This window comes from Anser brachyrhynchus, assembly GCF_964034855.1.
Source record: "Anser brachyrhynchus genome assembly, chromosome: 2".
Lineage (NCBI taxonomy): Eukaryota > Metazoa > Chordata > Aves > Anseriformes > Anatidae > Anser > Anser brachyrhynchus.
In genome coordinates this window covers 157,002,068-157,017,232 of record NC_137695.1, presented here as the reverse complement: position 1 = coordinate 157,017,232, position 15,165 = coordinate 157,002,068, and the positions used below count along the sequence as shown (strand labels likewise).

The 15,165-nt window shown below is 38.0% G+C and overlaps 1 protein-coding gene across 17 annotated transcripts in view; it reads left to right on the top strand.

Annotated features, from left to right (window-relative positions):
* TRAPPC9 (trafficking protein particle complex subunit 9) overlaps positions 1-15,165 on the top strand; it is a 556,529-nt gene that overhangs the window by 155,887 nt on the left and 385,477 nt on the right. For all 17 annotated transcript variants that reach the window (XR_013947303.1, XR_013947304.1, XR_013947305.1 and 14 more), the window contains one exon: positions 4,771-4,881. Coding sequence is in view for 12 of the 17 variants with exons in the window: in XM_080582090.1 (XP_080438216.1) it covers positions 4,771-4,881 (111 nt within the window). In the remaining 5 variants the exon portion in view is untranslated. The remainder of the gene's footprint in view (positions 1-4,770; positions 4,882-15,165) is intronic.

The window sequence follows — 15,165 nt, the reverse complement described above, 5'->3', positions numbered from 1 at the left end:
CCAGTTTTGTGACTATTTCTGTCATCAGAACAGACATTGGAAGGTTTTTAAAATACAGTTTGTCACTAACTTTTGTTTGTCTTACATCCTGGATTCTGTAATGGAGGATAACAGAAATTAATTTATGCAGTAAATCTCCAAGACACTGTAGAAATAACGCTTTTTTTCAATTAAAAAAACAAAAGGAATTCTTTTTTAGCGTTTGAAATAAGTATTGACTTAATTTGGCATGTTACTCTGAGACCTTCAGATAATAAATCACCCAAGTGAAAATAACATCCTTTGTAATTCTAGTTTTGGCATGCACAACCTCCTGAGCTACAGACTTTCATGTTAAATGTGAAAGAGAATCTTGAACCTGAAATTCGTGATAGATTTTTCTAAAGGAAGCACAATAGACAAACAAGGAAGGTAATTGAAATGGAAAATGTTTTCATGATGTGATTTTTAGTATTTTTCCACTTAGGCTCTGAAACTGTTTGTTTGACCCAGGCTTATTTCCTTTCCATTAGCAGTCCGAATGATAGATGGAAACAAAAGTAAAATCCTTTCAAGCACTGGTATTCTTTATCCTGGAGTCTATAGACAGTCCAGTCCAGCTTTAATTCATCTTTGTTTAATTTGGGCTTTTAACATAATGCAATAATTTGTATATCATTCTGTTCAGAAAAGACGCGTGTTGTATTTGCAGTGTCTGAGCGGCTTATTTAGGTTTTGCAGGAAAGGGAAGCTCTGTGCTCTTTTATGCTGTTTTCCTACACTTTGGTATATTGTGCCCGTAAGTATATGGAATAAAACAAGCCTAGATGAAGGTTTAATTGGGCGTGTTAATATGGGGTGATACCATGCTATCCGTATAGATGTTCTGGAGGGAAAAAACAAGCAAAACCCAACAAAAGCATCCAAGCCCACCAAATGACTCGTAGATGTGTTTGACCCAAAGTTTAAGAAGTAATTAGTGTCAGCAAAATGATCCAAAACCCCTAGAAAGACTGGGAAGCTACCAGTGACCCTTCAAGTTGTGTGACATCTTGCAAAGACGGTTCTCTCCCTTTTCTGGGAGGAAAGAAAGGTAACTCACCATTCTTAACTAGATTTAGAGGACTCAAAGTAGTGAATTTTCTCCCAGTGACTCAGTCTGTACCTCCCTTCCTAATCCACTAACCTTTTAGCATAAACTATTATATGGTGGTACATGGTGGTGGATAGCTTGAAAAATGAAGAAGAAATTGGGTAAGTGTAGGATAATCTTTCCCAGGTCCAGGAAACAGTGGCGTATGACTGTATTTTCTCAGCCAGAAATTTCACTAGGCTACTATTGCCTGTAATTAAATCATATTATATCATGTTTTTTATTCTGAGTGTTTAAATTTTTTGTAAGCTTACATACTTTTCTTTAAAAAATAAAATAAAAAAATGGAGGCCATGGCTAATTTTCTCAATTGCCTTGAAATCCTTAAAACAATATGACATTTGAAATTTCTCAGCAACAGATTACTGACTTGATTTTTATGTAGTAGTTCAGCAAATTCGTGCTGAATTTCCTTTATCACACTTGCATGAATACTATTTACTTCTAAAATCTCATTTACTGACACTGATACAGGTCCTTTAACTCCTGTCTTGCAGAGGACAGTCATCTCTAAGTTCACCTGTAGCAAAAATTGATATAAAGAATTAATTTGGCTTTCTTGCTACTTCTTCGTTTTTCTGAAACTTTCACTTTCACCCAGACTGTAGTTCAACATCATCAGTTCTACTCCGTCCTACTGATTGTGACATGGTTAAAAAAAAAAAAAATTACATTTTTCAGATCTTTAACAAAGTGCTTTTTAACAACTTGTGTGGTTTTTTTTCCCTTTGCTTTTCCTTTTTCACTTTATTATATCACATCTTATTTTCCAGAGTTTATGCTTTGTCCAGTATTTATTTTAGTTTTTTAGTTATTTATTTTAGTTATTTATTAGTTTATCATTTTTCCAGTATTTGAAGCTTGCTGTTTCAATTCTTGTATTTTTGTACCCTTAAATTGTCCTTGTTTTTTTTTTTTGTAGTTGGTTTGGTACTGATACGTATTTACTCTGAACTTCTAATGCTATGTTTCCCTACAGTCTTAACGTTGCCTATAAGCTTTTTATACCTGTATCTTATTCTTATTTTTCAAATTACCGTAATTATTCTGTAACTTTGATTTTTATTTTTATTTTATTAAAGATTTCCCTGGAGAGTTAACTCAAAGTCAACAAGGACATTCCCCTGCGCACCAATTTTGTGTTGTGTTTGAAAAGGATGAAAAAAGTCTCAGGATGATGAATAATTTTCCCTGCATAATCTAAGAGTTCCTATTCAGAAATGTTAGTGTTAAGGGATGATGGTGTCCTGTTCTGAAAGACTGGTGATCGTGTATAGAGCCTTTACATTCATAGCAATTGTTTTATTTACAAAACTTCGGTTCTCCTGCCAAAAATATCACACAGGGCTTGTCTGAGTGTTACTTCAGACAATTGTTTGATTTTTGCTATGGGGTAAATAAAGAATTCCTTCTGCATTGGACTTTGTAAACCTACTCAACCCTGGAAGTCTCCCTTGCAGGTTGTATCTTAGCATCTCCTCGAGAGGCAGAAGTTTCCTGCGTCTTTACAGGTCTCGTCCCACTCTCCCAGCTATGAGGTAGAAGCCAGGCTTCCTTTTCTCTCTTTTTCATGCCTGGCTGGTAACAGGTTAGCTGCTGACTCGAATCCCGCCCTTCCAGTCATTTCTTTCTTGGGAGTTGTTAATTAAGGCAGGGAGTTTCTGCTGCGAGCTGGGGCTCCTTATCTGGTCGAAATTCTTGAGTTTTGATGTGTTTGCTTCAGGCACTCAGCTACCTTTGTGCATTCCTCTCCATACTCGGTATTCACTGGGGCTTTACCCCAAAAGAGTGAAAACCCTTAAAACTACTAAAAAAGCATCCCCCCCTATATACATATACTTTTTTTTGCTTTTGCTTAGAGGCACGGTACTGTCTGCTGGCAGCGTTTGCTTGCAGTTCGGTGCCTGACTGCATGTGGGGCTTGTCGGAGGGCTGCTCCCGTCTCAAGGGCTTGCCAGGCAGCAGCGCAGTTCCTCCTGTAGATGCTTTGGAAATGATCTCTTGATATTCACGAGAGAGTTGTGTTATGAACCGGAAAACCTGGAGACGAGGAGATCACAGATCTTAAGATCTTAAGGTCTTGCGCCTCTAGAGTTTAATTGCCTCTGGAATGACTGGTGTTGGGGTTGATTTGAAGTTATTATGCAGTAGCAGAAGTGTACGTGGTTACCGGAGACACACAGCTGTGTCTTTTGGGGTTTGAGTACGCGTGTTCTTCTAAGAATGGCCATGATGGCTCCCACCTTACTGCTGTTTTCCTCTTTCTTTTTTGAGGTAGCTCCTGAAGGACATGGAAATATTAGAGCAAGTCCAGAAAAGGGCCTCAAAGAAGGCCTTCATCTCTTCTGTGAAGACAGGCTGAGGGAGTCGGGGTTGTTCAGCCTGGAGAAGAGAAGGCCCTGGGGAGACCTTACAGCGGCCTTCCAGTACCTAAATGGGGCCTACAGGAGAGCTGGGGAGGGACTCTTTGTCAGGGGGTGTAGCGACAAAGGGGAATGGCTTTAAACTAAAAGATGATAGATTTAGATTAGATATAAGGAAGAAACTCTTCACTCAGAGGGTGGTGAGGCCCTGGCACAGGCTGCCCAGAGAAGCTGTGGATGCCCCATCCCTGGAGGTGCTCAAGGCCAGGCTGGATGGGGCTTTGGGCAACCTGGGCTGGTGGGAGCTGTCCCATGGCAGGGGGGGTGGAATTAGGTGATCTTCAAGGTCCCTTCCAACCCAAACATTCTGTGATTCATGCGAACTCCCTCTCAAATTAAAGCTGCTGATGGCTTTTACTTCTGACATTCAATACAAGTTACTTTCCCCTACTTATTGATTCTGGTAGCAATTACATGGGTTGTGATGATCTGTAACCTTTGTACAATGGCTATACTACTTCATTTTGTAATTCCCAGTGGCGAGTCACCTAATTCTGTTATACATGCATTTAAACTTCAAAGTCATTTATAGCTAAAGCTAAATTGTAGTGATGCTTAAGGCTACGATATTTCCCTGCTGTTAAATAGCTTCTGAGGAAGTTTTGAATTCGAGTGGTCTGATAAAATGTTATTGGGACTGTCTGGTTGTATTTGGCATTTTACTGTCTGGTTTTGTTCCTGATTTTTTTTGTTGCATGTGTATTATATTGTAATCTTCATTCAGTGCTGCTGTTTGTGTGTAGTTTCACAAGGAAGAACAGTTTACAAATAAGAATAAAAATTTTCAGTAAAGTTTATTTTCTGTAGCTTTATTGGTATTATTTCCTAGTTTTACCAGAAACACGGTTGGTATATTCATAATGAATGCTTCTAGGAAAATTTGGATTTGAAGGATGGTAGCTGGTGAATATAAGAATTTCTGCTAAGCCTGCCTGCGTTTGCCTTTCCTACAAAAGGGACAAAGTTGTCTCTCTTGAAGTAGTTGGTGTAAGGGAGAGAGTGCTTTAGTCACCAAAAAAGAGTTATTTCTAGTAAAAGAGCAAGATACTCATATAGTTGGAGTAGGGTATAAAATATATGTATGAGAATATACGTATACTTATATGCATCTAAATTTTTATGTATAAATGTTTATTCTGATATATTCTGATATATACATACATATATATATATTGAAGTTGCAATATTCCTTTTTTTTCCCCCCTGTCTGAACAGCACCCGGCAGTGCCATCTACTTCTGGACGTCTTCAATTCTACAGAGCACGAGTTGACCATTAGTGCTAGGAACAATGAAGATTTAATTCTGCATGCCGGGGAATGTCAGCGGTAAGTCCTTTCAGTATTAAAAGGGTCCTATTTGTAACAATACCATGTATTTCTACCGTAATGATGATATTTGGGGCCTGTTTTTCTTTGGAACATTGTGGAGCTGGCAAAGAATAAAACAATTAACAAATCAGCTGGAAGGTATGCAACCGTGAAAAACAAATACAGAATATGTAACAGTACCAGCAATATCCTGACAAAGGGCAAAGTACATCAACTCAAAATAAGGCTGAATTTTGTCAGTTTTTATTTATCAAGGAATGGACAAAAATATCGGTAACGTGCAGTTCTTGTTACTTTTTTTATTTTATTCAGAAAGAATTCATTCTTTTCTTTTTCAAAATACAAGTTAAATACTCACCAAAATGTGCATATTTATTTTGTATCCTGTTTCCCATCATTTTTGTAGTTGGTAGACTGCTTGGAATTTGCTCCCAGTTTTTAGGATAGTATATAACAAACATAAATAGTGCTACAAATAAGGTTATAAAATTACTTTGCATCTCCTTGAATGAATTACTTGTTTTTTCCTATAGGCTTAATAATCGAAATTTAAATACCCTTAAATTTTTACATTGTAATGCATATAAACCTGTTCTGTAGGTCATTTGAAACAGTCATTTATCAATGTGTTTTTTGTAGCTTTTTCTTGCAAGGATAGTGAGTTTAATCTTAATGCAAAATATTTTACCATTTTATTCTTGCTTAGAAGTTGCACTGAGTTTTCTGTCACTTCTAAACTCATTTGTTATCTAGTTCTTGAATGATAAGCACAGTTGTTACTATGTGTAACCGTGTATATAACTCCTGTCGTAGAGGTTTAATTTTTATTCGAATGGATCTTCTACAGTAACTTAGGTGGAACATACACTGAGCCTTAAAATTAGCAAACTCTTTCTAGCAAAGGACTTTTATTAATCATGCAAAAAGAAAAAAAAAGTAAATCAACGATCTTCCCTTTTTTTGGAGCAGTGGTTCAAGACCGGACTAGATGCTTAGGGACATGGTTTAGTGGGTGATGTTGGTAGTAGGGTGATGGTTGGACCAGATGATCTTGGAGGTCTTTTCCAACCTTAATGATTCTATGATTCTGTCTTTCTTTTTAAACATAGAACTGTCATTCACAGGTGTTTGCTTTTGAACCAAGTTTTGTCAGTCCACATGGACAATGTTTTTCCACAAGCCCTACTCTTATATTCTCTTTTTATCAGTTTTTCCCAGCTTCTGACATTGATTTTTTGTTAATATTTGAGTAATATTTGAAGTGAGGCTGTTCAGACAAGTCCAGTTGTTTTTCCCCTTGCTTGTACCTTCTTGATACCTTCCTCATTCTTAATGCTTTCCCCATTCCACTTTTATTTAAATTGTAGCTTTTTCTCCAGCTCTTATTTTGGTCACTCATAGTTCCTTTTGTAATTTGCCATCCCTCCATTCATCACCATCATTTTGAAATCTCCTGTCCTGACAAAGTGTAGATAGCAGGAAATTGTTTTCTTCGTTCCTGTTCTCATTGCTAGAGCCTTTCATATTTTCTGCCAACAAACCTACAAAGAAGGATAATGCTGCATCCTGCTCAGTGCTCGCCTCTTTGCTTCCCCCTTTTTTAGAAAGTAAAATAACTCGGAAGCCTTTGTTGTGTTGTTTCTGCTTTCTGTATTATGGAGCGGTCACTGTAGGATATAAGATTTGCACTCCTGTGCCTAATGGGAAGGAATTTGCAGGGAATTCTCTCATATTTGCTATTGGAAAGTTCAACTTTCTAGACCAGTGGAGCCTCCCAGCTGCAAAGCTGTTTCTTCAAGTAGTCGACTGCACACTGGTGATGGAGCTTTGCTGTAAATTAGAAATGTTTTCAATGCAATCAGCAGTAAAACCGAACTTGTTTATCACAGTGATGTGGCATTCAGGAATGAAACCTAAAGAATATAGCAGGCAGCTCTGGGAGGGAATTGTATCAGGTACGTTAACAAAAAAGTGTTGCCGGTAGCAGTGATTTTAATTTATTGAAAACCTTAGGTATGGTAATTATTGTGTTTCTTACTTGATTATCAAACCATTAAAATTAAATTTCATGACAACCCTCATTTATGCGTAAATCACTTCATAATTTATGGTAATAGATGTTATCTCGTTATGTGCCCCAGGATATCTCATTTTGCACAACATCCCCTGCATTACCTTTGCATTTCCATTCTGTGCACAGTATGTCTGGCAGTCCGGAATGGCAAACATCATCATCAGCGTGAGATTTATCAAGGTGATGGTCTGAGTTAGATGAATCCTCTCATATATCTTTGTGGTGCAACACGACGGAGGTTGGAGAGACTTTTATGTACATGCGACTCCACAGTTGGAGGCCACAGATATAACACATTTAGATGTTGGAGGTTTTGGATGGCTTTGGCCTTGGTGTGAGGGCTGTGAGTATTAAGGCTTTGAACTGCAGGGTGAGGAGTTGAGAAGTGAAGAACAAACAGCTCCTGGGTAAGAACAGGCTGGGAAAAAAGCGTCAAACACTGCCAGCGAAGGAGGAGCTGCAAAGGATGAGGCAACAGAACAAAATCCAAAAGTTTTTGAGACCTGTATTTCCTTGTGGATAGGAAATACCCCTTGAAGCTGTCGGATAGGTGTATCACTGCTACAGGCCATCATAAATGAGGGCATCCTCGTATTGGTCATCCAAGTAGCAGAGAAATACTACAGCAGCAAAGTCAATAATCAGAAATTAAGAATTGCAAGCCAGACTTCTTTCTGGGTAGCCAGTTCATGCCCTTTAGCAGGGCTGTAGGGCTAAATGAGTGAGCTTTTGTGTAAATATTCACTAAAGTCAACCAGGATTTTTATCAGTTTTGATGAATGAAGTTTTGTACGTATTGACACAGCTATTTTTAAAAACTTTTTTTGTTAAATTCTATTGACAATCAAAAAATAAAAACGTTTTTTATTTGTATACCCATCATCATACAGTATGGTGGTTTTTGTCCATGTAAAATACGGTTATGTAAAAAATTCTTTGTGTGCATACTTAATGAGCATTGGCCATTGACTACTGCTTAGTTAAATACATTGGTTAATTGAGCTGTGAAGTCTGTGAATATCTGATTAGACCTAATTAGCTGAATGTTGTGTTCACAGAAGTGGCATTACTCTGAAAACTGGTTATCAGACTGGTGTTAAAAACTTGCTGTCTTTTTTAGAACTGTTTATAATAAATGTGAACTAAGTTATCAATGTTTCAATGAAACCTTTCAGTTGAATGGAAGTGTTGTATATTGCATTTTCGGTAGAAAACATTTGGAAATAAGTCCTCTTCCAAAGGGTAGGAGAATTTAAAAATTCTTGCCTTTTCTAACCCATCAGTAAGTTCCCTTAATAAATGTATTGTCTATGTGTAAGTAAATCATGCTTGTTATTACTCACAGCTGCTAAGTCAATGTTTAATTTGTGCTTTTGATTGTGACAGGGCATGTTGTCTGTATGAGAGATTAATTATGTCTTCCTTATGTTGCTGTTATAGTTTGTTTTTTAAGGACAAAGCCACTATGATTAAGGCCTTGCTGTCATCAAGGGAAGCTAAAACTTCACAGCAGTTTCCCCAGCTCTTCACGTTAAAAACAGGGCAAGCTGGAAGTTTTTGAGGACGCTTCAAGCTGACCTTAAAAAATACCAAAGTTTGTAATAACCAAAACATAAAAAATCACCTACTGTTTTCAGGGTAATAGTTTTTGTTTCCTTGACAGTTGTTAAATACATAGTTAAGATGGTTAAGGTTTGCAATTTTTATTTATTTATTTTTACTAATACCAAATATTAACTTGGGTAGGGAGGGGTGATGTGTTTAGCACTGCTCAGATCAATATCATGGTCCACTTTTAATGTTTATATTTATTTCAAAGCACAAAAATTGGAGATTTTACATAAAAGATCTGCAAAAATGATAGGTTGGCAAATAATAAGAATAAGGAAATAAAGAGAAATAAAGGGCATAATAAAGAGAAACTTAAATTTGGGTTGCTTTGTGGTTAAAGCACTGAAGAAATCCCTTCTGTGAAAGGGACCTGCTTCTCTGGTAAGGTGTGAGGGTGTGGTGGGTGATATCACACGATGGCTGCGAGTCGTCCATGGTGCTGCAAAAAACCAAATGTGATCAGAAAACAGAACAGGCAAATATAAATATGGAACCATAGTTGAGAATTACAACATTTCTGGCCACACCTATGTAAGAAAGACGAGCTCACTTAGAAGATGCAGGTAACTGGTCAAAGTGATGTAGACCTAGAATTCAGTTTGATAAAAGCAGTAAAAGTTAAAAGGGTTTATTAATGTGTTCTGCGAATCTGGGGACAAAGACGGGCTCTCCTTTAAATGTCAGGGGAGGTGAGAACACCAGGAAAAACTTGGCTTTGAGCTATCTGTGAATAAAGCTAGAAATGAAGAGACTTCCAAGCCTCAGACATCAGATCATCAAGCAGTTTTCCTTGCTGAGAAGGAGAGGCAAAGGACCTGGCTTTGTCTAAGGTGTCCTCAGCTGAATGGCTAAAGACCTGCCTGCAATTGCTGCACCTTCCAACAGGAAGACTTTTCCAAGTGCTGTGTTCCCATAATTGTCGATGAGAAAACATCGACATCTCTTTCTTAGGATCAACATTTGAATTTAGCATTTCTGTTTTTGTCAAAACCGCAATAATTTGGAGCACAGATAAACCCCTCTTGTCTAGTTGTTACCGAGAGAGGTACCTTTAGGTAGTTTTTCTTACATTTGTCTACTCCAAGGCAGTTTTCTTCCTTCAGCCTCATTTGAAAATCTCTTTGTATTGACTTCAGCAACTGGAGGATGCTATGCCGGGTAGGCAACTGTTTCGGTGTTGTATGACTCCTCATAAGGTCTTTTTGCTATTCCCACTTTCTCAAAAGTAGGTGTAAGCGATTTGACTGCTTTTCTAAGTCAACGACAAACCAGCTGGATCTAGCCTGCATGGCAGTTTTTCTGCCATCTTTGAACATCGACTTGACCTTAAGAGACCAAATTTATGCTGTTTCTAATATTTTGTGTGTACTCAGCTAGGGGAACAGGAGGTTTGTGAGTGCAGGCTAGGTTTGTCTCTGACAGGATTTATTAACTTTAATATGGTATAGCATAAACATGGTTAGATAAGTTGGCTCCTGTACAAAATATCACACAGGTATTGTATGAGTTTTTTATCCTGGTTTTAGATGATCTGTAAATTAATCCAAATCTGATATTTATTGTTATTTACGCCTCAAATCATAAGTAGAGCACTGGTTGTAGGAAACGAGGGTTCAAAAAAATCTCTCTTGAAAAAAGAACAATCGATTTCAGAATTCAGGTTTAGATTTTTATTTTTTATTTTTTTTTGGTAAAGGAGCTTTTTTTGTAGGAGAAGCCAGGGTTTTTCCTGTCTTCGTTTCATCAATACTTGGGAAAAACCATTCATTTGTTGAAATTTGTGGATGCTAGATGCTTAGAGAGGGAAACAGAATTTGGTCCTTAGTAACTAGCAGTCTAAGTGGAGGCATCAAACAAAGTACATGTGTATTAAGAAAAGACTGAAGTGCTAGCACTTTTTCATTTATTTTTCATTTTTGTGCAAGATATGTGGGGAGAAGAGGGAAGAATGCAAGAAAATTCGTAATTCGAAATTCTTGTGGTAGATAAGAATGGATCAAAAAGCTAAACAGGAGAAAAATACTGCTTCCTGTAAATCAAATTGTGCTTGCTCTTAATTCACACATGTTGATGCCTATAGGTTTGTATTGTGGTTTTAGAAAGACCATGTTTCAGCACTGAGGGATGATGGAAAAAAAGTGGAATTGAAGGCTGACCATTATGAGCCTTTCACTAGAAATTAGTCCGCTCGTTAAATGAAAAACAGCAATATCCTTGGGAAGAAATGAATCCATGGAAAAAAATTGGGTTGTCTATTCTTGTTTTTTAGTGGATTTTCTACTTGAAGGAGACGGGTCAGTAGTGTTAACAAACACTGTTTTTTCTACCAATTTTTGTCACTAATTCTGTGAGATGGAAAATTAATCAAAATTTCTATTTTGTCCTGAACCTACTCAGTAGTGAGCACAACTGAGATAGGTCGTTGCTGTCTCTCACCCTATAGTTCTGTGTGTTTACGCATCAAATTTTCATGCATGTATTTATGCACTATTGCAGTGAAGTCCAAGTTAGAAACCTAGGTGTGAAAGAAATGATGATAGACAACCATTAAGAAAAAAGAGACGCCATCTGGACGAGCCCTGATGGGTAGGGAGGTATGTATCTGCGACTCTACCAATGTAGTTCACACAACCCCAAATCCTGTCAGATTTACCTTATGGAGTAAACTCAAGGTAGGCTGCAAACGTTGTTATTGAAGGGATTATTTCTTGATTCTTTCCAACCTAGTTGAACACAACGCTACCTGAGCTGTGATGGGCAAAGGAAATAAGTATTTCTTGTATGCTGTTGGGCTGCAGACGTGAATCTTGTGGCCGATTTCCAGGTTAGCTGTGCTTTGAGTGAGGGTTTGAACCGCTTCTCCTCCGGAGGTCCCTTCCAACCTAAAATATTCTTCGATTTGAAAATCTGCCTGCTCATTGGAAACTCGCTTGTTCTTCCCAAAGCCAGCAGTGTTATGTTGTTCCTGCCAGGCAAGCGCCCGTATGATTTGGTTCCTCTATAACTTTCTCTTGTCCTCTACGACTTTGTCTTACCAACATTTGGCCTGTTCTGTCATTATTATTATTGCTTCCAGAGGATTGATCCCTTTCCTTACCCTTTCTTCCTTTATTTTTCATCTGTAACAGAAGGCATAGTGCCAGTTTACATTTAAAGCTCTTGGCCTCCAGACCCGTATTACTTTAAGTAGTCTGTTATTGAAAGTAGCGTGCGTTTACACGGTCCTGCTGTGTATGTCTGATTACTTCTTATTTTATTTGGAGACTTGGAAATACAGAGGGAAGGATATCTTGATGTAGAACCTTTATAGGTTGTAGGTTCAAGCTGTGAAGGGAACCGAATAGTTTTTGTCCATTTCCTAATTAACCATCATCTCCATTTTTAGGGGAAAACACATTTCAGGACATTTTTATTCTTGCTGCCAGTAGAAGAGGGAGCATTTGGGTGCAGGTACAGCTCTAGGTCACACCTAGCTCTAGGTCGCATCGATATCTATAGTTAAATAGATGGATTTAGCCTATAGCACTGCCTGTATTTAGGAGCACTTGCTGTGTTTTGTGGCGGTGGTGACATGGTGACTGCGTTAATGGGATGAAAGAAGATTGTCTTGAATGGCCGCCAGTTAGTCTGGTTTAACAGCCAAAGGATTTATTAAAGTTGCACTTCAGTGTTGCACTGATTTGGCTTTCTGCCTGCTCTCTGATCTCCTGCAAAAGATCACGATGGTACGGCATAGGCTTCCTGAAGTTGGAAATGAAAATACCCAATTCCTATTAATTTATTTTAGATGATCAAAAGTGTAATTAAAATAGCTGTTTTATGAGTCTTTCCTTCAAAGAGAAAAGTCAATCAGAATTAGTGCCTCAGTAGTTTGAATTTATTCTTCAGTCTTGACATCCATTTCCTTCATCCTTCATTATCTGGAGCCAAAAGCTAAAACAACAATAATCTGAAGAAGTCTGAAAGATGCTGTGTAAATGCTCTGGTGTATAAAGCCTCTTTTTTACGGTGTTTCCATTTTCCTGTCATAGAGGTGTTTTCAGAACTTTGAAACGGAGTCTTTATTTTCTCTTTTTTTATCCTTTTAATGCAATTTTTACCCTTCAGAAAGTTAGAACAATCCTTTCTCACCCCACTGAAAAATACCCGGTGGTTTAAGAAAGAAGGCCAAAATAAGAACATGCAAGACAAAATAGCTGTCATGTTGTATCACAATATTTGCTTATGCTGATACTTCCCCAAGTGAATTTGATTAAATAGCAGTAACAAAACCTGATTTCTTGGCTGAGAGTTTCAAATGCATTCATTTCAGGTACCGTCAGCTTCAGTATTAATCTGTCTGTAAGATTGCCGTCCCTGGCAGTCACTGGAGAAGCTACGTGAAGTCTTGGCAGGCAGCGGCGTCGTGTGAAGTCCAACATCTTCCCTTATTTTTGTTCACTTAGTCTCTCCACTCCAGCTCACCCTTTCAGTGGCCGGGTCTTCCCAAGGGAGATGTCCCTCTTGGTGGCTCGGTACGCTCTCAGTCAACAACGTGGCCTTCAAAGCACATTTGCTCGGTTTTGGAAAATGCATACTGCTTCTAATTTGTTTCCTTACAGTTGGAAAGGGCAGTAAAAACGAAGAATTCTGCTCTAGCTTTGGATTTTTAAAGAGTAATAGTCAGTTCTCAGATGAAATCACTGGAGTAGTTTAATTTTCTGTCCCTCAGAAGGAGCGTTACTGGAGGTAGAGTAACTCTAAATCAGAATCCCGTGGTGCTGTCATTTCTGTCTAGTGCTGTAGGTGTGTTTAAAGCCCCCATGTCTGCACTTTTAAAATTACTCCTTGTCTTACGTAGTGCTTTCGGGCTATGAAAGATGGCAACATTTTGGAAACACTCCAGGTTTGACGTGTTGAGTCGAGAGTACGTACCCTCGGGGAACTTGTAAAGAAGGTTAATTACAGGTTTCTTCCCATTTTTTCTGTGTACATCTGCACTGGATAAGTGTGCTGAATTGGAAAAGAGTAAACATGTTTTTAAGCATGGAAGTTGTAGCTCATAAATCCATTTAAGTTCTGTTAAGGCATTAACAAGCTTGTGGGTAAGAAAGATCTAATTAATGTAACTGTTGGCACATGACAACGTTCCTCACCAAAGGCTGATAGAGAATCTGAGCTGCTGTGAGATAAGAAATGAGAGTTATTAATTGGTTAAGAGAAAGGTGACAGAGGAGTGAATAATCATTTTGTTAATTGTAGAAGTAAAGTCATCGTTGGAGTTCCATGGAGATCCATGCTGGGCCCTGTGCTGCTCAGCCTTCCTGGAAACTGAGTGGGAAAAGGAGCAAGCACGGGGCTGGGAAGTGCCCTGCGAGTAAATCGTGGGCTGTAGAGTGGGAGGCCAGCTGCAAGGAATTACAGAAGGACGAGGTGATAAAATAGCAGATGAAACTCAGAGTTAATAAATCCAAAGTGATGAGCAGGGTGGAAAAAGAATCCAAACTTTAAATAGTGAATAGCTTCAAATAGCCCAGATGAGCTGTCTTTCACCTCTTAGGAACTGGGTGTGGATTTTAATACATACATCTATGAAAACCTCTGCTCAGCATTCAGTAGGAGTTGAATACAAACCAACCATCCTTTTAAACAGACATTGTATCAGCACATGGTAGGGTATTGTCACTTCTCTGGGAAATTATTTCCCACTGAAATTACATTTTTTAAATCCAGAATGCCTTTGTGTCGCACATAAATATTTCATCACCCTTTGTAATAGAATTTTTTCTTGGGGGTTGACAACTCATGAACTGTACTGTATTTTTTTTGGTTCCTTTCTTTAAAGTTTATAATCCTTCCAGTGTTAAGAAGCATTATCACATTGTCTCATTCAAGTATAAAAGCAATTCTTCAGCAGCTTCGTTTCACACTTTGGAAAGATTAAACTTTCTAAAAATTGTACTTTTTTCTGAAAATTGAATTTTACTCTAGGCCAGTTGTTCTTAATTTGAAAAGAAACATGGCTGAAAGCATTCATTGTATCTGTAATTTGACCTTGTTTTCTACACATTCTGCAGTATTGTACCATATTCTGAGGCTGTATGGTGATGATTGTCTTTTTGAAATTCTGTTTCCCTGGTATGAGTACACTAATCCTCTAACATGTTTATTTATAAATACAGACCTTTAATATACCTAAATGTTGGGTTTATAAAATAGGAATGTCCAGTCAAAGAGTTTAAACTAAATATTCATGCTTTTCTTTATCAATACCTCTTTTTGTAGTCTTTTCTTTATTCTAACATTTAATACCTCTTCCTTTCTGTTCTACTGATACCTCCGCTATTGGCATCTTAACAGTTCTTGTTTAATGCTATTTACAACTAGTGAATTGAAGTGGGTGGAAATTACACGTGGTCCCACGCTTATCTCAGGTTGCTGAGTATATTTGGGGGGATTAACCTGGTCGTTCCTTGGACTGGGACCTCCATCATCCATGCAGCAGAGGAGCACATCTGAGAAAGCTCACTGAAGTTAACGTAACAAGTTCTTCGCCAGATTGCATGGTAGGAAGAGCATAGAGAAATGTAGATGCTATTAGACTTGAGAACAAAATA